Raw genomic sequence first — 25,190 nt, forward strand, 5'->3', positions numbered from 1 at the left:
CTCTTGTCCTGGGCCCTCTTTCCTGGGCCCTCTTTCCTGGGCCCTCTTTCCTGGGCCCTCTTGTCCTGGGCCCTCTTTCCTGGGCCCTCTTTCCTGGGCCCTCTTTCCTGGGCCCTCTTGTCCTGGGCCCTCTTTCCTGGGCCCTCTTGTCCTGGGCCCTCTTGTCCTGGGCCCTCTTGTCCTGGGCCCTCTTGTCCTGGGCCCTCTTGTCCTGGGCCCTCTTTCCTGGGCCCTCTTGTCCTGGGCCCTCTTTCCTGGGCCCTCTTATCCTCTGTCTAGCAGGCTTCTGTTCATGACTATCGCAGTGTTTCCAGAAGGCTATTCACGTAATCCCATAAATACCAATGTCAAGATGCTTTAAAAGAACTCTAAACCAAAGCAAGCAGTCTGTAATATGACTCATAATTGCCTTCTTACTCACAATACCTTGTATGGAAACCATAACGAATCACGTTTTTAGATGTTTTTAGTTGAAAAGCTTGACAAGGAAGACCCTGATTTCTCTGGCTCTCATCCAGTCACGCTCACTACCATGTGCATGGCGTGTTGAAAAACATGTGCATGGCGTGTTGAAAAACACGTTTGCTTCAGGGCACTGTCCATACCAAATAGGTACATAACAGGTTGGGTGGCATTTGTGTTACGATAATTCCCACATTCTTTACATTTTGAAGCCTTACACATAAAGGTTAGGTTTTGTTATGTGTTTACGGTCTCTACTATTCACATTTTGAAGCCTAACACAGACCTACATGTTTTTAAAAGCTTCTATTCTGGATCTCTCATTTTACAACAAGATCATATCTCCAAATAATAATGAATCCAATGATATGCATAGGCTACTGAGTTAACTATTGGAGTTAATGACAGTTTAATGACAGTTTGAGTTAACCATTGGAGTTAATGACAGTTTAATGACAGTTTAATGACAGTTTGAGTTAACCATTGGAGTTAATGACAGTTTAATGACAGTTTGAGTTAACCATTGGAGTTAATGACAGTTTAATGACAGTTTAATGACAGTTTGAGTTAACCACTGGAGTTAATGACAGTTTAATAACAGTTTGAGTTAACCACTGGAGTTAATGACAGTTTAATGACAGTTTGAGTTAACCATTGGAGTTAACGACACTTGTTATGCTAATGGCCATAAGAAACAGGAATAGATGCAGCACAATTTACTAATAAAGTGTTACATAAAATAAAATAAAAAATGCACTTGTTTTGTGCAAATCTTTTAGATTCAATTCTCCCACAACAATGTAAAACAAAAATCGACATCAACTTTTTCAATGCGTCGGTCTAATTGGTCAGTTTAATGGGTGTTTAATGGGTTCATAAGGTGCTGTAGGATGTCTCAGAGACATGGGTCCTCTCTTGGAGGAGAGGAGAGGGCGTCAGGGGCCCAGGGTTGGAGGAGAGGGCATCAAGGACCCAGGGTGGGAGGAGAGGAGAGGGCGTCAGGGGCCCAGGGTGGGAGGAGAGGAGAGGGCGTCATTGACCCAGGGTTGGAGGAGAGGAGAGGGCGTCAGGGGCCCAGGGTGGGAGGAGAGGAGAGGGCGTCATTGACCCAGGGTGGGAGGAGAGGAGAGGGCGTCAGGGGCCCAGGGTGGGAGGAGAGGAGAGGGCGTCAGGGGCCCAGGGTGGGAGGAGAGGAGAGGGCGTCAGGGGCCCAGGGTGGGAGGAGAGGGCGTCATTGACCCAGGGTGGGAGGAGAGGAGAGGGCGTCAGGGGCCCAGGGTTGGAGGAGAGGAGAGGGCATCAAGGACCCAGGGTGGAAGGAGAGGAGAGGGCATCAAGGACCCAGGGTGGAAGGAGAGGAGAGGGCATCATGGACCCAGGGTGGGAGGAGAGGAGAGGGCATCATGGACCCAGGGTTGGAGGAGAGAAGAGGGCGTCATGGGCCCAGGGTGGGAGGAGAGGGCGTCATGGGCCCAGGGTGGGAGGAGAGGGTGAACCTGCTGTTGTCCGGAGCTGAGGGGAACAGTTCACATGGTTCTCATCTTATACAAATGGTTCAAATCAAGTTCAATTCAAAGTGCACTAAGTTAAAACTTTAAAGAGATGCCTGTCCCTCCCTCCCTCTCTCTCTCTCTCTCTCTCTCTCTCTCTCTCTCTACCCCTCCCTCTCTCCCTATAGGCCTAGACCTGAATATAAAAGGTCACGAGTGAAGTCCTAGTGTGTAGTCACAAGTAAAGCAAATACCCTGACGTATGTCCCCATGCATCCACCTCCCCCCCCCCCCCCCCTCTCTCTCTCTCTCTCTCTCTCTCTCCCTCTCTCTCTCTCTCTCTCTACCCCACCCTCTCTCTCTCTACCCCTCCCTCTCTCTCTACCCCTCCCTCTCTCCCTAGGAGTCTCTAGTGAAGTCCTAGTGTGTAGTCTACAGTACTGACGGTAGAGTTGTGACTGCAGGCCGAACTCCTCCCGATAGGCCGTCTCAGGGGGGCGTTCCTCGCTCCCAGTGGGGCCGTGGCGGAGGTCATCCAGAGCATGGAGGGTCTGGAGGTCAAAGCCCCTCTGGTAGGCCCCAGACCCCTTACTGTCAGGGGGGAAGTCCAAGGAGGCGAACGTCACTCTGTGGGAGAAGAGGTGGAGTAGGATGGAACAGCAGAGACTGTTGCAGCCTGTCTCAAAAACTGACGACAGTCTGCAGCTGCCGTGTGTTTCCATTCTGCTGTTTGTGCCATATGGGCTTTCACAGTGTAAAGCATTTTCGATTAGATAAGATAACATTTGCTTTCCCCAAGGAGACCATTTTGGTAACACTTAACTTGGAGCATACAGTTATGTATGTGTTCAGTAAAAGTGTTCATAGTGCATCGTAAGACTTCTTATGAATGTTAGTATGCCTGCCTTATGATGTCTAATATCATCTGATAATGATCCGAAGCTATTATAAGTAATTTTTCTGTCAGTTAAATGTTATAATGTTATAAATGATAGCAATGATAACAACACAGTCTTTAAAAACAGGCCTACTCCAGGGGAGGCTGGTGGAGGTAGAAAGCGGAGGCTGGACTCATTGTAATGCATGAAATGCAACACAGAACGATACCCATTCCTCATTCTGTTCCAATCCATTCATTACAATGAGCCCGTCCTCCGATTCCTACCTCCACCAGCCTCCCCGGGCCTACTCATTCTCCGTACCTGTGGTCCGGTGAGAGGACCGCGTGGACTCGGCCCAGCTGGCCGGGGTACAGCCCGCCAACATCCTTGCCCTGCCGCTGCACCCTGGAACACCAGTGACACAGAAGGAGGTGAAGGGTGGGTGGAGGCTGAAGGGTGGGTGGAGGCTGAAGGGTGGGTGGTGGTGGGACCCTGTTTGCTTATGCAGTGCTAAGGTCATGTCACTGACAATCTGCATCACATGCATAATGCATACATACATGAAGTTCAATGTCAAAATGCATGCGTGTGTGCTGCGTGTACATGCATACTGCATGTCGTGAACATGCGGTTATGAGGTGGGGTCAATGTCAGTGGGTACACCAGGCACACCAGGCAGCTGTTCAGCCCAGTACGCTGTTCAGAACCAGTACCCTGTTCAGAACCAGTACACTGCTCAGAACCAGTACACTGCTCAGAACCAGACCGGACTGTTAGAAGGTGCCTTGAACAGTACAGTAAATGCTGCTAACTAACTAGCTACATAGCTAGCATTCTCAACTCACCTAAACAGGCTGGATGCTTCTGTGTCCTTGAACTCATGTAGTCTGACAGCCACTCCTGATCCGCCCATACCTGAGCCGGCAGTTGGACAGGACACACAACATTGCTGCATTGATGTGCTGACGCCCACGGCCCCCTGTGCCCTGCTAGCCAAGGGCTGCTGTTGTTGTAGTTTCAGCATAAGGACAGCATTACGGCTGACTGTATTCACTTAAATCAGCCACCAGGCATTCCAGAACTTTGGCAGAAACGTTTGAATAAAAACAGTTCTGAAGATGGCCAGTAGAATTCAAATAGGAGGGAACACAATGTTCATCAAGCTGAATACACAGAGTGATGTAAAACACTTTCATTTGATATCTGTGGCTGAGTCAATATATAGAATAGTATCTGTTTTTCAATACAAACAAACAGTGTTTCTGATTAACCGTACTATTACTTAATCTAAATGATTCTCAACAGCTTCCCTCTATAAAAGAGCAGAGAGAGAGAGAGAGAGAAACCTAACCCTGCCATCCATCTCTCTATACAACTGGGCCACTCAGCCAACTGACACTAACACAGGGGGTAAGCTCACACACCACTCTAATCAAGTCGCCCAGGTAACCTGGAGGCTCCAGGCTGCAGTAATTGGATGACTTGGTCTTGGTTACAGAGCCTCCAACCGTGTCATACGGGGAGCTTTCTGCCGCTTAATGGGCGCCCTGGCATTACCCAGGTGGGGGCTACACATTTGTAGCGGGTAAGATTAATTCCCTGTATAATGTAAAGTGCTTTGAGCAGCTGTATAAGATGGAAAGGCACTATATAAGTCCAAGCAATTATTATTATTATTATTTTATTTTTATTATTATTATTATTATTATTAGTAGTAGTAGTAGTAGTAATATTATTATTATTATAAAGAAACTTTGGGCACGCTGTAGGCCTTCGGTTGATAATAGGTGGCTCAACCACTTAACCCCAAAATAGCTTATTTATTTTTATCAGCGCATGATACATGTTAGAACATTTGGGGGTGGGGGTGGGGGGTGGGGGGGGTTGCCAGACGACCAGGCTGCTAGCCAGACTCTGTCTGGGTGTGGAAAGAGACAGCATCGAACGTATCGATGGATGTCTTCAGTTTGCCTTTTGAACACTAGAGGGGGGTGTTTCTCTTTAAAAAAAACATTTTATATCTTGTGTTCTCTGCTCCAACAGGGCCTACTGTATGTACTCAGAAGTCAATGATGAATTTGTTTTTTAGGGGGGACAACCACATGTGCTGTCAGTGCTTTGGTCAAATATGATACTTTTGTTCATGTGAAATGCTAAACTCCAAATAAAACAGCATGCTCCACCATCACCCTCCCAAAATGTAAACATTTGATCTGACAACGGCACATAAACTCAATGTTCAGCCAGAAATTAGGATAGAATATACATCTGTGAAGGGTTCACATAATTTCAACCCAAATACAAACATTTCATTGGAATTAATTAGATTCATGATCCTCTTGTGCATCTCATATGCAGGAGCTGTGCATCTGGCACCCTGCTGCGCTCCCGTCGAGGGAGTAGACGGTATGGAAATCTTAAAACAAAGCATCCATTCATTGACACAGCCTAAATTACGCTGCTCTCAGGATTCATCTGAAATCAGTCCCTAACATGTTTTATCAAGGAGGAGAATCTCCCTGAATTGTATCCTGCCCCATACGCCGACTGTCTTGAACGGTTTTTAATAGTCATAGATAATTGTGTCCTCACTGTTGGTGGTGGTGGTGGTGGTGGCATTGCATCTGGTCATAACAACAACATACATGACAAGGAGGGGGGGGGGGGAGAGAGACACCAACAAAAGCCGGGGCCAACAAAAGCGACTGGGAGCCATGAGGAGGGGAGAGAGGAGGGAAGTCGGCCCGAAATCTGTCTATACGTGACGTCACGAGATTTCCTCTAGAACCGAGCGGCAGCTGCTTGGAGCCTGTAGCCGGGGGAGGACTACCGTAGCCGCCGCCGCACCGCACCGCACCGCACCGTCTGAGAAACCGTTCTTTTCAGGGGCACCGTAACTGGCCGCAGCATCAGCAGCGATGGATACACCACGGTCCTTCTTCTGCTCGTACCGCTGACTGTTCCTCTCTCCAAATATATATATTTTTTTTTTTTTGCTGCGTCGGATTGAGCACAAGCGCGCAAAGCCAAGGGGGGTGTCCCTGTTCGTTATCCGACTGCCAGGTAAAAACAGCTCGACAATATTATGAAAATTCACACCGGGAAATCAAAAGCAGACAGGGTGTTCGGGGGCCCTGTGGTTTGTGGCGCATTATTTCGGTGGCCGTGGAAGCGTGTTTTCAACCGCTAAATGGGTGGGTACAGCTGCTAGCATGCTATCGGGCTAGCAGGTTTGGGATGCTGGGTGATGCTGCAGCGGTCGGGCTAGGATGATGGGGTGATGTCTGGCCTCGGCCCAGGCCCCCTTTCGGCTCTAGCGAAGCCATTTCCTCCGTATTAAAACGTTGTCATACGTTTTTATGGTTGAGATATTGCAAAGATGTCACACAAGCCGCCAATTCGTGGATATAGAAGGTTGTATAAAAGAAGAAACGTCAAGTCAAGAAAAAAGGGAGACTGCTTGACAGCTATGTAACTAAGCTAGTCCGTTAGCCTAGCATCCAGCATCAGCTAGCGAGCAGACAGGCTAGTTTGGTTTACAAATTCATTCCCCCCGTCCCCTGACATTTTCTCAGCTGGCAGCGTAAAAAATGATTACAAATCACCATTACACGGACATTAATTGTGTGCGTTTCCTATTTATTGTACAATTAAGTGTGTATGCCCAGGCGGATGTTATTATGTAACAGTAAATGACACCTCACGCCCTTGAAACAAAAGCTGTTGTTTGAATATGTGTGTTTGTTTGGAGTCCGAGGCCGAACCATGTCTGGTAAATTGATGGCAGAGCGGCTCATTGTGAAACGGGTGCTCGGTTCACCACCGTTAGCCATGTCCTCTCAAATGGAGTCCGTCAGCCATTGTTTTTGTTGACATTGGTTTGGTTGCTCTTATATATTTGTTTCCCGATGCCCAGGTCTTCCACATATAGCCGAGGAGTCGACCTCTCTCCCTCCCTCTCCCTCTCTCTCTTGACAGGACTCCAGTCTCTGAGATCAAAATACTGTGGTGTGTGTGTTTGAGAGAGCTGTCTCCAGACTTCTATGTCTACATGGAACAATATGGGATGACTGACAGGCAGGCAGGCAATCTGCCCTGGGTGTTATTCAAACCTGACACCCTGCTACAGCTTCGTGGCTGGGTAGTAATGGTAGGCCTACAGGATGTATGAGATGAGTATACATGACGTACGTTCTGTCATCCACGATGGGCACAAATGCATTCGTTTTCATAATTTCATCAGAAATGAAACAATTTTTGCGGACAGGTAACATGAGACCTCAGTAATGGTATCAAGGCTATGGATTGCCATGCGATCTGCTGTGATCACCTGAGATCCCTCTCCTCGTTGTCATGGTGGTAGATCTGGAGAGGCTGGAGGAGGTGGAAATCGGAGGACGGGGCTCGTTGTAATGCATGGAATGAGGAACGTGTTCGATTCCGTCCCCCATTCCATTCCATGCATCACAAACGAGCCCGTCCTCCGATTTCCACCTCCGCCAGCCTCCCCGGGTGTGTGTGTCGTACAGGATAGAAGGTTGATAAATGTGTTCAGAGAGATGCCAGATTGCAGGTCTGGTGGCTGCTGGAGTTTAATACGTAGTACGAACGTAAACACACAGCCTCAGGGACGGACGCCTGAGCCGAGCTCAACAGCAGCGGAACCCTGTCTGTGTTCCAATAGTCCCACTAGCATAGCACTTAGCATGCTTGGTCAATACATTGATGTGTAGTACCGCCAGTGTGGATTTGGAACTGAGCCTCTCTCTCTCCCTGGTGCTTACCAGTGGCTATGCCCCTGACCTCTGACCCCGCCTCTAAGGCTGTTTGTGCATATCATAATAGCTCACTAAACCCCTAATTTACACTCCTGAGCTGAGCTGAGCTAAGCCGGGCAGGGCCGGGCAGGGCCAGGCAGGGCCGGGCTGGGCCGGGCAGGGCAGGGCCGGGCTGGGCCGGGCAGGGCCGGGCTGGGCCGGGCAGGGCCGGGCTGGGCTGGGCCGGGCAGGGCCGGGCTGGGCTGGGCCGGGCAGGGCTGGGCCGGGCAGGGCTGGGCTGGGCTGGGCTGGGCAGGGCAGGGCTGGTTAAGCATCCACCAGAGTTGCGGAAAACGGTGCTGGAAAGGACAGTTTGAGAGGAGAATGTCTGAGCCGGCATGGTTCGGTCCGGGTCGGCCCTGTAGTGTGAAAAGGATATTAGACACTTTAAGGGCTTTACACACGACAGGACCGACCCGAGCCGTACTGTGCTGGCTCGGACATTTTCTGTTCACGTTGTCCTTCTCCGGTACTGTTACCACAACTATGGAGGATGCGTAACCAGGCCAGGCCAGCCCAGCCCAGCCCAGTTCAGCTTGGTTTGGCTCTGTCGTGTGAAAGGGGTATTAGACGTCACACTTGCAGGGTAATCCATCGGTGACGGGGGTAAAGCAAGGACAGGTGGCCCTCAGGATGGGTACCTTTTAAGACTGTCTTCAGTGATGCTGCATCAGCAGTTTAGGCGTGTCTGTGTGTGTGTGTGTGTGTGTGTGTGTGTGTGTGTGTGTGTGTCTGTCTGTCTGTCTGTGTGTGTGTGTGTGTGTATGAGAGAGAGAGAGAGAGAGAGAAAGGAAAGGGGACAAGCGGGTGGGTGGGACGGGAGGAAGCGTGTTCTGGGTTCTTAACAATGACTCCGGTTCTCACGTAAGTGTTTGTAAGGAACGAGGGGAGGGAGGGAGGGAGGGAGAGAGGGAGGGAGAGAGAGAGGGAGGGAGGGAGGGGAGAGAGTTGAGAGCGATCCATGGACTCTTTTTTTTTTTTTTTTCTCCCGTTTCCTTCCAGGCTGACTCACCGCTGGAGAGCCTGAAAGAGAGAGAAAAGAGAGAGTGAAAGAAAGAGAGAGAGAAGGTGAGGAAAGTAAAGCGAGAGAGAGAGTGTGAGCGGAAGAGAGAAAAGGTGAGGGGGGAGTCTGAGGAGAGGGAGGGAGAGAGAGAAAAGAAGTAAAGAAAGTCAAGGGAGTTAGAGTAAAGGAAAGAAGAGAGAGAGAGGCAAAGAGAGAGGGAACGAGAACACAGCATCAGTCAGTCAGTGAGGATAGAGAGTGGGCGTGTGTGTGTGTGTGTGTGTGTCTGTGAGGTAGAGACAGGGACAGCCGGGTCGAGACAGCTGACCCTCGACCTACGACCCCCCCGCCACGCCCCCCCACCCCCCCTGGGCTGAGTGACGAGGCGGAGCCACCATGAGCGATCAGAACGTTGTGAAGGAAGGTTGGGTCCAGAAGAGAGGTGAGTCTGTCTGTCTGTCTGTCTGTCTGCCTGTCTGCCTGTCTGTCTGTCTGTGGCACTTTGAACACAGATGATGACCTAAACCTCCAGTTAATTGTGTGTGTGTGTGTGTGGGGGGGGGGGGGGGGGGCACTCTGAACACACAGAGGATGAGGATAACCCCCTAGTTCCTTCCTCCCAGACCCCAGCCGTCAGACTGAATTGTTTTGAGCACCTCTGAGCTCTCTTACCAAGTAGAGTAACAGTCCACAGACGGCAGACCGCTGGGGGGGGGCGTTGAAAGTTGAACTGCTTCCAGACAAACGTGTTTTGTTGCTCCGTGAAAATGTCACAGGCAGACAGTGATGCTGCATTCATGATGCTGTTTCTCAGAAATACGCAGCTAAGGAACATTGCGTTTCTGTATTCAGAGATCAATGGGTTTTCCTCACGGAGCTATCTCTGACTCAATCAACCAATGGGGTGTGTGATTATGGCAGCTTTCCGGGAGATTGAAGTTGGAATTTTTAATAGTTTCTGAGAAGCACGTGAATGCACCATTCAACCCTCTTTATGTCACTCCTGTACGGTCTCAACACTCCTGCAAACACATGACTGCCCCGTTTAAACCGTGGATTAACCACAATAAACCCCTTTTTTTAATATATATATATATATGCTAATTGCCAATCAAAAATGCTGAAAACTGAGCGTACTGCTTAGAATCAGGGGAGGCTGGTTGAGGTAGAAATCGGAGGACGGACACATTGTAATGCACGGAATGACGAATGGTATCAAACGTGTGTGTTTGGTTCCATTCCTCATTCTGTTCCATGCGTTACAATGAGCCCGTCCTCCGATTTCTACTTCTGCCAGCCTTCCCTGTATTTAGTGTATGGTATCTGATTCTGAACACAGAACCTCTCTCTCTGTCTCTCTCTCTCTCTCTGTCTCTGTCTCCCTCTCTCTCTCTCTCTGTCTCTCTCCCCCCCCTCTCTCTCCCTCCCCCCCCCCCCCCCTCTCTCTCTCTCTCTCTGTTTTCAGGAGAGTATATAAAGAACTGGCGACCGCGTTACTTCTTGTTGAAGAACGACGGCTCGTTCATCGGATACAAGGACAAGCCCCAGGATGCAGACCTGGCCTACCCCCTCAACAACTTCTCTGTCGCCAGTACGTCCTCCCCTCGCCTGTCCGGCTGGAACAGTCCTATAGGACAGGGTTAGAAATCAGGAGGTAGAAATCGGGAGGACGGGCTCGTTGTAATGCATGGAACGAACTGAGGAACGGTATCAAACATGTGATGCCATTCCCTATTCTGTTCCATGCATTACAATGAGCCGGTCCTCCGACTCCTACCTCCACCAGCCTCTGCTGGTCCACACACTTCGAAAACACACAGAGTGAAATGGAGGCTGGTGGAGGTGGAAATCGTCCGGTTTCTACCTCCATTAGCCTCCGCTGTCCTGTCGTGCCTTTTACTGCTGATTCTGTAGTTTAGCGTCTGAGTGCCTTCATCGTCCTGGGTTAACTCGGGACTGAGGACCCAGTCTCTGTAAGCTGTGTCTGCTACAGCCTTCTGTCTGCTGGCCTATAAATATGGATGTGAAGATGTCCTCTCTAGCTGAGGCGCCGCCACCTGAGGGACACATGGATTTTTTCTCCTTTTCACGTAATGACAGATGCATCTTCTTATCACCATCATCTCATTTTTATCTGTCCCCTCTTTCTCTCTCTCCCTCTCTCCCTCTTTCTCTCCCTCTCTCTCTCTCTCTCCCTCCCCCTTTCTCTCTCTCCCCCTCCCCCTCTCTCTCTCTCCCCCTCCCCCTCTCCCTCTCCCCCCCTCCCCCTCTCCCTCTCCCCCCCTCTTTCTCTCTTTCTCTCTCCCTCTTTCTCTCTCTCTCTCCCTCCCTCTCTCTCTCTCTCCCTCCCCCTCTCTCTCTCTCCCCCTCCCCCTCTCTCCCTCCCCCCCCTTTCTCTCTCTCTCCCCCCCTCTTTCTCCCTCTCTCCCTCCCTCTCTCTCCCTCTCTCTCCCTCCTTCCAGAGTGTCAGCTGATGAAGACGGAGCGGCCCAAGCCCAACACCTTCATCATCCGCTGTTTGCAGTGGACCACCGTCATAGAGAGGACCTTCCACGTGGACACGCCTGACGAGAGGTGGGCCAGCACACACACACACACACACACACACACACACATGCCACACACACACACACACACAGGTGGGCCAACACACACACACACACACAGGTGGGCCAACACGCACGCACGCACACACACACCCACCCACACACACACACACAGGTGGGCCAACACGCAGGCACACACACACACACACACACACACACACACACACACACACACACACACAGGTGAGCCAGGTCGCACACACACACAGGTGAGCCACGTCGCACACACACACACAGGTGGGTCAACACACACACACAGAGGTGGGCCAGCACACACGCACGCACACACACACAGGTGGACCAACATACACACCATACACACACACACACACACAGGTGGGTCAACACACACACACAGAGGTGGGCCAGCACGCACGCATGCACACACACACACACACACACACACACACAGGTGGACCAACACACACAACACACACACACACACACAGGGGCATGTCCACATGTTCATGGGGCGTGTTCTGATGACACTGGTTGGTTGTAGGGATGAGTGGGCGGAGGCTATCCAGATGGTGGCTGATTCGCTGGCCAAACAGGAAGAGGAGGGGATCCTGTGCAGCCCCACGTCCCAGATCGAGAACGTCAACGAGGAGGAGATGGACACGTCCACCAGCCAACACAAACGAAAGGTCAGCCCTGGTCCTCACCCCCCCCGTCGGTGAGCAGTTACATAAACCCAGACCTTCACGGAATGTTCCAAATGGTTTTGAGTAGGTGGAACAACTCTGTGGTTGACTTTGCTCAGGTATTTGTGCTTTTTAAGCTTGTTCAGTTGATGGTTTAAGCTTTGCTTGACACGAGGTGACAAGTCAATTGTAGAGAAGTTTCCAGGATAAACCCCCAAAAGAACATGATCGTCTTGGTGAGGCAGTGATGAATGTGTAGATTGGATGTGTGAGTTGTCCTGAGAACCAGCTGCCTGCTTTTGAATGAACCAGGGCAAGTCAGCTCCTACGCCCCTACTCCCTAGCCCCTACTCCCTACTCCCTACACCCTAGCCCCTACTCCCTACACCCTAGCCCCTACTCCCTACTCCCTAGCCCCTACTCCCTACACCCTAGCCCCTACTCCCTACACCCTAGCTTGATTCCCGCTCGGACCATATATACTGAAATGTATGCACTCACTGCAATGTAAGTGGCTTTGGATAAAAGCGTCGGCTAAATGGTGTAATTCTATTCTATTATGGTGAGTAGACAGACAGACAGGTCAGACAGACAGGTTGATATACCAGGTGGTGTTTTGGAGTGTTGAGGCTGTTGTGAGAGGAGAGGAGAGGAGAGGAGAGGAGACGGAGAGGAGAGGGAGAGGAGAGGAGAGGAGAGGGGAGGTCTGAGGTTGCTGGGGAACGCAGGTGCTGTTTAAGAGATGTCCTCACTCGCCCTACTTCTCTTCTTCTTTCCTCCCTCCTTTTCTTCCTCTCTTCATTTTTTCCTCCCTTCATTCCTTCCCCCCCTTCATTCCTTCCCCCCCTTCATTCCTTCCTCCCTTTTTTATTTTCTTCCTCTTCATTCCTTCCTCCCTTTTTTATTCTTCCTTTCTTTCTTTTCTTCATCCCTTCATCCATTTTATTCCTCCCCCCCTTCATTCCTTCCCCCTTCTTTTCTTCCTCCTTTCTTTCTTTTCTTCATCCCTTCATCACAGACAATGAATGACTTTGACTATCTGAAGCTGCTGGGTAAAGGCACGTTTGGGAAGGTGATCCTGGTGAAGGAGAAGGCCAGTGGAACTTACTACGCCATGAAGATCCTCAAGAAGGAGGTCATCATAGCCAAGGTAACGCATGGTGTCTGTCTGTCTGTCTCTCTGTCTGTCTGTGTCTACGCCTGTCTCTCTGTCTGTCTCTCTTTCATGCACTCACTATCTCTCCCTCCCTCTCCCTCCCTCTCTCTCTTTTTTCTCTACAGGATGAAGTCGCTCACACACTGACAGAGAGCAGAGTATTAAAAAACACACGACACCCATTCCTAACTGTGAGTATTGTTGAGCAAAGACTTTCAAACATCACACACACACACACACACAATATTTGCAATGGAACTGCTGAATCCTCACAGGGCCAGGCTCAATAAGGCAGGGGTCCAACAGCTGCAGGAGGTACACACACACACACACACACACACACACACACACACACATACCTGTTTGTCTGAATGTCTCTTGTTCCTCCAGTCTCTGAAGTACTCGTTCCAGACTAAGGACCGATTGTGCTTCGTCATGGAGTATGTCAACGGTGGAGAGGTGAGAGGTCACACCAGTAGTCCTGTACCCACCTGTACCCACCTGTACCCACCTGTACCCACCTGTACTCACCTGTACTCACCTGTACCCACCTGTAAACAACTCCACACACTGCCTGTTTCATCAGACACAGTACAGTACAAGTGTACCGTACGTACAACGTTCAGTCCAAGCCTCTTCTAGGGAGAGAACGCGCCACGGAAAAATCATTCAACTGTATGACATCGCCTCTTAGAAATAATTCAATTAATTCACCTGAAATTTGATGCATACGTTTTTAATTGGCGGTACAGTACGGAGATGTTTGTTTTAATTGCCGGTACAGTATGGAGATGTTTGTTTTTTGCCTGTTTTCCCCGACAGCTGTTCTTCCATTTGTCGAGAGAGCGGGTGTTCTCTGAGGACCGGACCCGTTTCTACGGTGCCGAGATCGTCTCTGCTCTGGACTACCTGCACTCCGCCAAGATAGTGTACCGCGATCTCAAGGTAAACCGTCAGCAGGCTCGGAGGAGAGCGGTGTACGCACATCCAACTTATTTACAGATGGAGGGACCAGAAATAGCACATGAGAAGAAAGCAAATACCCGCACACTGGCTGATGTTCCCATGCATCCATTGTCTCTCTCTCTCTCTCTCTCTCTCTCAACATCTCTCTCTCTCTCTTTCTCCCTCCGGCTCGCTCTCTCTCTCTCTCTCTCTCAACATATCTCTCTCTCTCTTTCTCCCTCTGGCTCTCTCCCCCTCTCTCTCCCTCTGTGCTGCAGCTGGAGAATCTGATGCTGGACAAAGATGGCCACATCAAGATCACAGACTTCGGCCTCTGCAAAGAGGGCATCACCGACGCCGCCACCATGAAGACCTTCTGCGGCACGCCCGAGTACCTGGCGCCAGAGGTCAGAGTTCACACACTAACACTACAGTGCTGTAGCCTGGTGGGACTACACTACCCATGATGCCATGTCTGGGTCGGGTTCGGCAAGGCACACTGTTGTGGAATGTTCAGAAAGCAATGTGCTGTGTAGACCAGACATGTAGAGTACAGAAACATGTCAGATCTGTTCACTGCACGTCCATACTGCCCAGTCTGCAACAGTCCTCCTGAACGGGACCCAGCTGTCATCAGAGTCAGTGTAAAGCTAATAAAGATGATGTAATGCTGTCAAAAGTATTCAAACTTTATGAGAGTGATCCGATCCCTGCTCTCCTTTATGAGAGTGATCCAATCCCTGCTCTCCTTTATGAGAGTGATCCGATCCCTGCTCTCCTTTATGTGCTGATTGACAAATGTCCTTACCCCCCCCCCCCCCCCCCTCCTCCAGGTCCTGGAGGACAATGACTACGGCCGCGCGGTGGACTGGTGGGGTCTGGGCGTGGTCATGTATGAGATGATGTGTGGTCGACTGCCCTTCTACAACCAGGACCACGAGAAGCTGTTTGAGCTCATCCTCATGGAGGAGATCAAGTTCCCCCGGACGCTGTCCTCCGACGCCAAGTCCCTGCTGTCCGGGCTGCTCATCAAAGACCCCAACAAACGGTAGACACACACACACACACACACACACACACACACAGACACACAGATACACGCACACGCAGGCATACACACACACACACACACACACACACAGACGGAAGATGTCCTACTAAACCCTAGTGAGAGAACTCATTCACCCCTCTGTTAAGCCAGCCACACACACAGACAGACAGATACACACAGATGCAGATACACACACACACACACACACACACACACACAGAAGTTGTTCTACTAAACCCAGGTGAGTGAGAACTCATTCACCTCTCTGTTATTCCAGGATTAGAAACAGGCTTGTATTATTTTAGTCTCATGACAGAGCATCAAGGAACCAGTTTGATGCTCAGATGTGCGTCTCTGTGTTTGTGACAGGCTGGGCGGGGGGCCGGATGATGCCAAGGAAATCATGCGTCACAGTTTCTTTGTGACTGTCGACTGGCAAGATGTCTACGATAAAAAGGTGAGAGAGAGAGAGAGGAGTCTGTTTCCACTGAAGATCTCCTCCGGAAAACAGCCTTTTTTCTTCAGACAATTAGCTCATCGATAACCTCATCCCTAGGCTGTTGCTCGCAGTGCATGTGAGCCTGGAATAACAATGACTCAAACCCGGCCTTAGTGGGAGTGAATTTACTGAGTAAGGTATTTGTTGTTATTCGATTTCAGTGAGTCACACGGCTGAGAGGCGTAGCTCCGAATTAGAAACGTGTGGTGTGCAAGACCTGGGGTGTGGGGGTGGGTGTGGGGGTGGGGGTGGGGGTGGGGGTGGGAGATGACTTATGCGAAGTAGGAGCTAATGGATGTTTGCCATTCGTTTTTCGATGGTCTTTCTATTAAAACTCTAATTTTGACGCGTTGGTCCACCAGACCTTTCACACGTTTGGGCGGAAGTGTCTGGGAACGAGACGACCTCATGGCCGAGGCAGCGGCCCTCGTTAGGAGACATCGGCCCTCGTTAGGAGACACCGGCCCTCGTTAGGAGACACCGGCCCTCGTTAGGAGACATGAGCTCTCGTTAGGAGACACCGGCCCTCGTTAGGAGACATTGGTCCTCATTAGGAGACATCGGCCCTCATTAGGAGACAGCGGTGTCTCAGGACATCCGGTTTACCTGTCTGGTGCGATTTACACATTCATCACTGCCTCACAAAGACGATCATGTTTTTGGGGGTTTATCCTGGAAACTTGTCTGCTTTTGACTGTCACCTCATGTCAGCAAAGCTTCAACCAACAACTGAACAAGCTTATGAACCCCTGAGCACAAATACCTGAGCACAAATACCTGAGCACAAATACCTGAGCAAGGTAACCAACAGAGTTGTCCCACCTACTCAGAAGCAACTAGACACATCGCTCGCCATCGACATGTGACCAACCTGGGTTCAAACTTGCGTCGTTTGCACGCAGCGTGACTGTTAGCCTGCTGACTTAAAGCGAAGGTTTCAGTGTGGTAGCTAAGGCAAGACTTTGGGTCGGAGGCAGGGTTATTATTGAACTACCTCTGTTGCATGCATGCATGCACACACACACACACACACACACGTGACAGTCCTGTCCCTCTCTGTCCCCTCCAGCTGGTCCCACCTTTCATGCCCCAGGTTTCTTCAGAGACGGACACCCGGTATTTTGACGAGGAGTTCACGGCACAGACCATCACCATCACCCCCCCGGAGAAATGTGAGTACCCCTCTGGTGGCTCAGTCTGGGGCCAGGAGTTTTTCCTGACCACCTGACTAGGAAAACCTCAGGGCCCTAGTTGACAATAAGGCACAAAAGACTGACATCTTACTTGATGTTTCACAACCAGCCGGTGTGTTGCACTTTCCCTGACCAACCTGTTGCTCTCTCTCTCTCTCTCTTTCTCTCTCTCTACCCCTCCCTTTTGCTCTCTCTGTCTCTCCCTCCCCCCCCCCCCTCCCTTCCCTCCTCCCCCCCCTCCCTCCCTCCAGATGATGAAGATGGGATGGACGCGGGTGACAGTGAGCGGAGGCCTCACTTCCCACAGTTCTCCTACTCGGCCAGCGGTCGGGAGTGAGTGACGTCATCACCCTGCGCCAGCCAAGCCAGCCAGCCAGCCAGTATCGTCGCCCCATTCGAGGAAAACCCGTAGCCATTTTAGGAAAAGTCTCCCCTCTTTTCTCCTTCTCTGTATCCACGCCGTGCAGCAGGAGGAGGAGAAGCCGTTGTTGTTCTTAGGGACTCTAAAAGGGGTATTTGCACAGTGGGCTCGACTCAAACCAGTCTCCCCACACTAAAAAAAAAAAAAAAAAAAAGAAAGAAAAAGTCTCCTACATTTTCAACGCTATTTACTGCAGAAGGCTGTTTTTGTTTTTGTTATTTATTTTTATCTCCGTCAGTATTAGGTTGATGTTGACCTGTTACCTTCTCTTTTTTTTTCTTTTTTTTTGTCCTCTTTTTTTTTTTTGACTTTTTTTTGCACTTGGTTTGGAAGAGCCGTACGAGGGAACAAAACCAAAAATGTTGCCTTACGTTTGCAGATGTTTCGTATCATACAGACAGGGTGTTTTTTTGGGGGGGGTGGGGGGGGCGTTCCTAGTTGAATAAGTGCATGGCTCGTGGTTCATCCCAACGATTATTATTTTTCGCATATAACGCCATGGTAGCGCACATTCCCCAATCCCATGGCAACGAGAAACGCTGTCGACGAAAAAAAAATACGAAAAGAAAAAACTCTACGAAAAAAAAAATAACGGGAAAAAAAAAAGACTGAACGAAGGACGAGTTGGTTTCATTCGATTCATTGTTGCAGTGTTCTCTTTTTTCTCTTCTTTTTTTCATTTCTGTATTATTGCTATTTTCATTTCCAGACAGATATTTTATTTTTAGTTTTGTTTATGTTTGAACTGAAACACTATAAACTGCCAGATAACTGCACGGGTTCACTCAGGCAACACAGAGCACAACCGTATTCAACTCAGCTACCGGTTTAGCTTTCTACCCATCAGGGATTCAAAAGCTACTATACTATATAAACAGACCAGGGGCCAGACAGTACTCAGAATACTCTCAAATACTCTCTAACACTTGGATCGTTTGCTTGAGTCTGCCAGATGGGTGAGGACTTCTGGAACTACTCCTTTTGGTTCCATTGCGCCAGGCACTCAAATCAAGCACAGATAAGTGTTTGAGATGATTATGAATACTGTTGTGACCCAGGTCTGATATTAACACAGGCCTTTTTGCATCATTTCCACAGTCATTTGATTTATTAACTTGTTTAATTCTCATAGCTGTAGAACTACTAGTGGTATATGGATGTTTACACAAGGAACGTGGCTTATAGAGTACATGTCCACCTTATGCTGTCATAACACACACACACTAATACACTCATGAACACACACACAAACATACATACACTACGTTCATAAAGACACACACACTAACGCTAACCTCAGAGTCTGAGCTGAGATTTACAGATAGGGATTGAGACAGACTGAAAAAAAAAAAAAAAAAACTCCCATCAATACACACACACACACTATTTTGATGTTCTTCCCCAAGTGATAGGCGCAAGGAAGGTATCAAATATCACTAATCATGTTGGGTGGCAGATGAAATTGAGCCATGGTGAGTTACAGGTAGAGAGAGAGAGAGAGAAAGAAAGAAAGAAAGAAAGAGAGACTGTGAGAGAATGGTAAAGAAAGGGTTGTGGCTCCCTCACCTTTTGTGATGTAAATATGCAATGCCTTTCTTTTTGTTCTTATTAGTGGCATAAGTGGGCAGACGTGATGAACCTTTTTTGGTGTGTGACTGTACTACTTCAGGAGCTGGATGAAGAGAACCAAGACCGAGAAAGAAAGATAAAAAAAAAGACACTCAGAACTGGTTTAAAATGTAAAAACAAAAAAAAATGTAAAAACAAAAAAATGAAAACGTCAAGATTGGATGACATTCCATTTGTGATTGATGATGATGATGATGTTGCCTCCTCGACAACGACCTACCTGTCTGTCCAGTCAGTGGTGGTTCCCATGGAGACGAGGGAGAGCGCCCCCCCCTTCCCCCCCCCAAATTCCCCCACGGTCGACGGACCCCTCCAAGCTTGTGTGAGAGAGGAAGAGGACGAAGATGATGAAGAGGAAGAATATGAACCGAGTGTGTGGCGTATGCACTGTCAACGTTTCTGTTCCCTGTTGAAAGTCGAAGTGGGACCATGTTCAGTTTTTCACGTGATGGATCAGTACAGTACATCAGGTTGTTATGGTAACAGTACCTACCCCCCCCCCCCCCCTTTTTTGTACCATAGTACTGGTTTTATTTCTATGTTTGTGTCCTTCTATCTGGGCAGTGTTACCTAGTCCTGCTGTTCAGAGTCAGAGAGAGACGACCTCTCGTTGATTGGATGCATTAACTAAAACTGCTCTGTTTTTTACCCAGATGTTCATTTTGGGTTTTTTTTTGTTTTTCTTTTCTTTTTTTCTTTTCTTTTTTTTTCAATTGTTTGCTTGTTTGTTTTCTTACCAAAACATTAGGGCAAGAACCCAGTAGTGGACTTGCGTTGCCGTGGTAGTATTTATTTTGAATTAAATTAAAAAAGAATACATTTCAGGGTTTTCATGTCGTCAATCTGTCGTTTATTTTGCCTGTGGGATGTTTCAGAAGGTGCGGCCCCAAAGTGAGGTCCCAGACATTACTCATACCCAAACATGTATTGGAAAATAATATCCAGGTTTTTATTAGAATGGAGTGTACAGCAGAGGAGTTACAGGTCTGAGGAGACATTATTACATATGTGATTGGCAGGGTTCGAACCCTGGTCTTCTACATGGAAGGCACAAGCGTCTACCGTAAGGCCAAGACCACATCCTCGAAGTCAGAGGACGAAGTCAGTCAAATCCTTGAAGTCAGAGGACGAGACTTGAGTTAGGACGTCTCCTCCACTCCCTTCCTTCTCAAAGAGCATTGGAGGAGAATATGTAAAGGGGAGGGGCCTAGGTCTTCTCATCCAATGTGCTTTGAGTAGTAAGTGGATGGAGGAGAGGATGAGAGGAATCAGGTTTCTAACAATTGAGAAAGGGCCTGTGATTACACATCACGTCCGTTCCACGGACGCACTCAGAAGATCAGGTCCATCTCTGCTCCTGAACTACCCACTTCTGCACCTCCCTAATTTAAATCACCAACTGCCAAATCATTCCGGAACACTCACCACCTGGAGTGCCGAGTGTTCTATGTGGTGTTTACCTAGCAACAACACTCTGATTGGCTACAAAATGAAGCATCATATTTTATGCATTTCTTGGTGAATAAAGTCACCCTTTGGCACTCTAGAATGTTGACAATTTGGGCCGACTTTATTCACCCTCGGCACTGAATGAGTTAAACAAATCAGCATGCAACACAAGTTACAGTACAGCAATGGGGGGGGGGGGGACAGCATTTAATGTCAACAACAACCTCTTGCATGGGTTATCTATATACAGCCATATGAGAATAAACTAAGAAAAACCAGTCTGGGCATAGAACTACTGACAAGCTTTCTACTGTACATATAAATCATGGTATGTTATGAAAATAAGATTCACATGCTAACAAGGTTTGTTGAAACCAGTGGAGGCTGGTGGGGGTAGTAATCGGAGGACGGGCTCATTGTAATGCATGGAATGGAATAAGAAACCATCCCTCGTTCTGTTCCATGCATTACAATGAGCCCGTCCTCCGATTTCTACTTCCTCCAGCCTCCACTGGTTGAAACATCATTTTTCGGTCAAAGTGATTTTGAGATTCTGCCTCATTCAATCATTGTTTCTTCCTCTGGTTCCTTCAGTGGTTCTATCCTCCCTCTCTTCCTCCATCCACACCCCCATTCCATCCACACACAAGTCAAATATCAGAAGCCTTTCCTTGCTTCCTGTTGTCCTCAACCCTCACGTCCATCTCAAAGGCCATTGGAGGATAAGTTCTGACCTCCTCCAATGAGTTTTGAGAAGGAGGCGAGGAGAGAGGACGCGAGGAATCAAGGAAAAGGCTTTTGAGAATCGACCACAATCACTGATACATGTCCTACAGTCCTGCTAGCTCAAGGTCATCAACAGCAGCAGGTGCTGCACAGATTCACTAATCTAACCATCATCTGGATTGACCTTGGGTTGAAACCAAACCATCGATTGACCCATCCATGTGGCATGAAGATCAGTGGAACTGCACAGCAGCTGCCCTATAGTTTTAGCTGTCCAGACTGAGAGGTCCATTGATAAGGTGGTGTTGTGGGGCTGGGAGGCCCAGGTAAAGGTGAGGCCAGCAGGATGGGTGAGGCTGGACTTCTCCAGGGAGGTACTGTATGGTTCTGCACCAGTTCCTGGCATCTCCCAACAGTACCAGTCCAGAGTTCAGAGTTCAGAGTTCAACCTGCTGCTCCCTCCCCCACTCACTCTGGGATGGCAGGGGGCCAGTCCACGTCTACAGACTGGAGAACAGAGAGAGAGGAGAGACACAAACATCTCGATCAATACGAGGTTTTTGAGACCCTGTCAACTGTAGTCGACTATGTATTGGTATCATCATCAATATTATGTGGTATCTCAACAGCTAAACATTGTATTGTATATTGTAACATATTGAGGTGAGTGTGATGAGCCCACCTCCACGTCCAGCTCCAGGATGTCTGTCTCAGTCTTCAGCAGCTCACACAGGTTGGGCTTGGTACGGCCGAAGTCTCCATGGACAAACTCCTTGATGTAACTGGAGACAAGGGTCAAGGGTCAAGGAGACGTAGTTGGAAGAGGGGAGGTGTGTGTGTGTCTGTCTGTCCGTTAAGTGTGTACAAGCCTGCCTCTGTGTGTGTGTGTGTGTGTGTGTGTGTGTGTGTGTGTGTGTGTGTGCGTGCGTGTGCGTGTGTGTGTGTCAGCAGTAAGGATACGTCCCGGCCTGCGTCTTCAGCTCCAGGTAGAAGTGGTGCGGGTCCAGGAAGCGTGTGTTCATGGTGTGTATGGTGCGTGTCCTCACGGCCAGCGGCCTGCGGTGCAGGACCCTCAGGGGGGTCTTCTGGGCGATCTTCAGGTCCTGGGAGAGCCAGACGGTTAACAAACACTCTACCACATCTAAGGGTTTATAAAGTCATGTTTATTTTATAGTTTTATATACAGAGAAGACAAAATGGCTGATATGAAGTACGAACAACATTTGAGAGGTCTCGTTGAGGGTTACACACATTCTACCACATCCACAAGGGTTTATAAAGTTAGAAGACAAAATACCTTATATTAAGAAATAATGACATTTAAGACATTCTAGTTGGTAAAACTTGTTTGTTTGATTAAAGAAAAGGAAACTGTCTCAAGATACTGACTAGAACAAAAGCTAGTCCTGTCGACTAACGTTCTGATGTTCTCGGGTAACGTTCTGATGTTCTCGGGTAATGTTCTAGGGTAATGTTCTAATGTTCTAGGGTAATGTTCTAGATTCAGGTTTACGGTTCAGAATCATGGTTATTGAGCTGGACTCACTTTGATGTCCTGAATGAAGGCGATGTCGTCTTCCTCAACGGGCCTCAGGGTCCAGATGAGAGCTGTGTAACATTTAGTCTTCTCCTCCTCCCCCTCCTTCATGTGGCCCATCGCGTCTCTACACACACACACACGCACACGCACACGCACACGCACACGCACACGCACACGCACACGCACACACACACACACACACACACACACACACACACACACACACACACACACACACACACACACACACAGGTGAGATCTCTGTAGGTATAGTGTGTCAGTGAGCTGCAGAGCGGGTCATGAATGAAGTGTACTGTGATGCTCACCTGGATACAATCTGTAGATCTCGAACTCTGACCTTGTCTGACGACTGGTTGATGGTCTGTGAGAGGGGACACAACTGTCATGTCCTCTGTGTGTGTGGTAGTGTGTGTGTGTGTGTGTGGTAGTGTGTGTGTGTGTGTGTGTGTGTGTGTGTGTGTGTGTGTGTGTGTGTGGTAGTGTGTGTGTGTGTGTCTGAACGTGTGTGCGTGTGTCTGTGTGTGTGTACCTCCTGCAGCTGTCGGACCTCAGCCTTATTGAGCCTGGCCCTGTGAGGATTCAGCAGTTCCATTGCAAACGGTCGACCTGAGAGAGACAGACACCACCGTTACCCCTGAGACACTGACACCTCCGTTACCCCTGAGACACTGACACCGCCGACACTGACGAGGGTCTGTATCAGGGGAGGCTGGATTTCTACCTCGGCCAGCCTCCCCTGGTCTGGATGCAGGTGTGTGTCTCACCATTTCCGAGCGTCCTCACATCCACGTCCTCTCTTCCTGAAGAGGAGAAGTTAAACTCTGCCCAGGCCACGGGGGAGAGAGGAGACAGGCATTACTAATACATACCAGATGGATTAATCAGTGTGTCAGTCTGGATGTACCTGTACCCCAATCTGAGGTGATCGTTTGTGCAGTCTGTTATCAATAAGCACATGTGTTTGATACCATTCCATCCATTACAATGAGCCCGTCCTCCAATTTCTACCTCCGCCAGCCTCCCCCTGTTATAAACTCACCCTCGGCCCTGAAAGAGATTTGAAGAGGGGCAGCGATCAGCTCCTCCACGGACGACTCCATCCTCCTCTCTCCGTCGATGACCCAGGGAGTCTGGGGGAGGGTACGAGAGTACTTGTTGTACCTCCCTGAGAATCAAGGACAACGTCAAACATCTTTTTTTTTTCTTTTTTTTTTTAAAAGGTTTTGTTTTTTTTCAGTCCCACTCGTATACCTGTTTTTATTTGCATTGGAGAGAGACAGGAAAGTAAGGAGGAGAGGGCATGTCAGCAGGGTAAGGGCCGGATTCCAACCCATGCCGACACGGGCGTACATGTGCACTGTAGGCTGTGGTGCTGGACCACTGGACCACCCCAGGCCGTGGTACTAGACCACTGGACCACCCCAGGCCGTGGTGCTAGACCACTGGACCACCCCAGGCCGTGGTGCTGGACCACTGGACCACCCCAGGCCGTGGTGCTGGACCACTGGACCACCCCAGGCCGTGGTGCTGGACCACTGGACCACCCCAGGCCGTGGTGCTGGACCACTGGACCACCCCAGGCCGTGGTGCTGGACCACTGGACCACCCCAGGCCACATCCAAAGTCAGTCTCTTGAGTTCTGAATATATCTTAAGTTTGGAACCCAGTCGAATTTTAATTTCACAATGTGAGATGAAACGTTACTGAGCCCTGTGGTTCATGAGGAGGTTTGAGGTTTCAACCTTACCTGTGGTTCATGAGGGGGTTTGAGGAGGTTTGAGGTGAGGTTTGAGGTGAGGTTTGAGGAGGTTTGAGGGGGTTTGAGGTGAGGTTTGAGGAGGTTTGAGGTGAGGTTTCAACCTTACCTGTGGTTCATGAGGAGGAGGTTTGAGGTTTCAACCTTACCTGTGGTTCATGAGGGGGTTTGAGGAGGTTTGAGGAGGTTTGAGGTGAGGTTTGAGGAGGTTTGAGGAGGTTTGAGGGGGTTTGAGGTGAGGTTTGAGGAGGTTTGAGGGGGTTTGAGGGGTTTGAGGTGAGGTTTCAACCTTACCTGTGGTTCATGAGGAGGAGGTTTGAGGTTTCAACCTTACCTGTGGTTCATGAGGGGGTTTGAGGTTTCAACCTTACCTGTGGTTCATGAGGGGGTTTGAGGAGGTTTGAGGAGGTTTGAGGTGAGGTTTGAGGGAGGTTTGAGGAGGTCTTGAGGGGGTTTGAGGTGAGGTTTGAGGAGGTTAGAGGGGGTTTGAGGGGGTTTGAGGTGAGGTTTCAACCTTACCTGCCACAAACACAGACGTATGGAGACAGTGGATGTCCTGGCGATGGATTTACTGGCTGGCCGGGAGGGGGACAGGGAAACTTTCTAGAGAGGGAGAGAGAGAGGGAGAGAGAGAGGAGAGACAGACAGAGAGAGAGAAAGAGAGAGAGAAAGAGAGAGAGAGAGACAGAGAGAGAGAGAGAGAGAGAGAGGAAGAGAAAGAGGAAGAGTCAGACAGAGAGAGAGAGAGAGAGGAAGAGAGAGAGGAAGAGAAAGAGGAAGAGTCAGACAGAGAGAGAGAGAGAGAGAGCCAGACAGAGAGAGAGGAAGAGAGAGAGGGGGGGGGGGGAGCCAGACAGAGAGAGAGAGAGAGAGAGAGGAAAAGAGAAAGAAGAGAGAGAGA

General features: G+C 49.3%; 2 protein-coding genes across 2 annotated transcripts in view; one reads left to right on the forward strand and one right to left on the reverse strand.

The window, feature by feature from the left end:
* Positions 1 to 5,670: 5,670 nt before the first annotated feature.
* akt3b (v-akt murine thymoma viral oncogene homolog 3b) lies at positions 5,671 to 17,582 on the forward strand. Its single transcript, XM_083689650.1, has 14 exons — positions 5,671 to 5,896; positions 8,653 to 9,095; positions 10,119 to 10,244; positions 11,116 to 11,227; positions 11,762 to 11,906; positions 12,922 to 13,053; positions 13,185 to 13,250; positions 13,450 to 13,518; positions 13,882 to 14,004; positions 14,283 to 14,411; positions 14,838 to 15,052; positions 15,425 to 15,512; positions 16,624 to 16,726; positions 16,999 to 17,582. The coding sequence occupies exons 2-14, from the start codon at positions 9,050 to 9,052 to the stop codon at positions 17,082 to 17,084; spliced, it is 1,440 nt and encodes a 479-aa protein (XP_083545776.1). The 5' UTR covers positions 5,671 to 5,896; positions 8,653 to 9,049; the 3' UTR covers positions 17,085 to 17,582.
* Positions 17,583 to 20,735: 3,153 nt separating this feature from the next.
* Positions 20,736 to 25,190, reverse strand: part of pus10 (pseudouridine synthase 10) — an 8,144-nt gene continuing 3,689 nt past the window's right edge. Inside the window, 11 exon segments of the mRNA XM_083689636.1 lie at positions 20,736 to 21,479; positions 21,655 to 21,754; positions 21,933 to 22,075; positions 22,519 to 22,636; positions 22,839 to 22,894; positions 23,063 to 23,139; positions 23,298 to 23,354; positions 23,573 to 23,698; positions 24,809 to 24,850; positions 24,853 to 24,873; positions 24,876 to 24,892. Of these exon segments, the coding sequence (XP_083545762.1) occupies positions 21,441 to 21,479; positions 21,655 to 21,754; positions 21,933 to 22,075; positions 22,519 to 22,636; positions 22,839 to 22,894; positions 23,063 to 23,139; positions 23,298 to 23,354; positions 23,573 to 23,698; positions 24,809 to 24,850; positions 24,853 to 24,873; positions 24,876 to 24,892 (796 nt within the window). The 3' untranslated portion in view covers positions 20,736 to 21,440.

Source organism: Argentina silus, assembly GCF_951799395.1.
Source record: "Argentina silus genome assembly, chromosome: 18".
In the NCBI taxonomy this organism is placed as follows: Eukaryota; Metazoa; Chordata; class Actinopteri; order Argentiniformes; family Argentinidae; genus Argentina; species Argentina silus.

Bases quoted from the DNA above. Each gene is read 5' to 3' on its own strand.
- akt3b (XM_083689650.1), top strand. From the start codon at position 9,050: ATGAGCGATCAGAACGTTGTGAAGGAAGGTTGGGTCCAGAAGAGAG. The intron at 13,519-13,881 runs GTGAGAGGTCAC...TTTCCCCGACAG, and splicing joins AGTATGTCAACGGTGGAGAG to CTGTTCTTCCATTTGTCGAG. The intron at 16,727-16,998 runs GTGAGTACCCCT...CCCTCCCTCCAG, and splicing joins CATCACCCCCCCGGAGAAAT to ATGATGAAGATGGGATGGAC.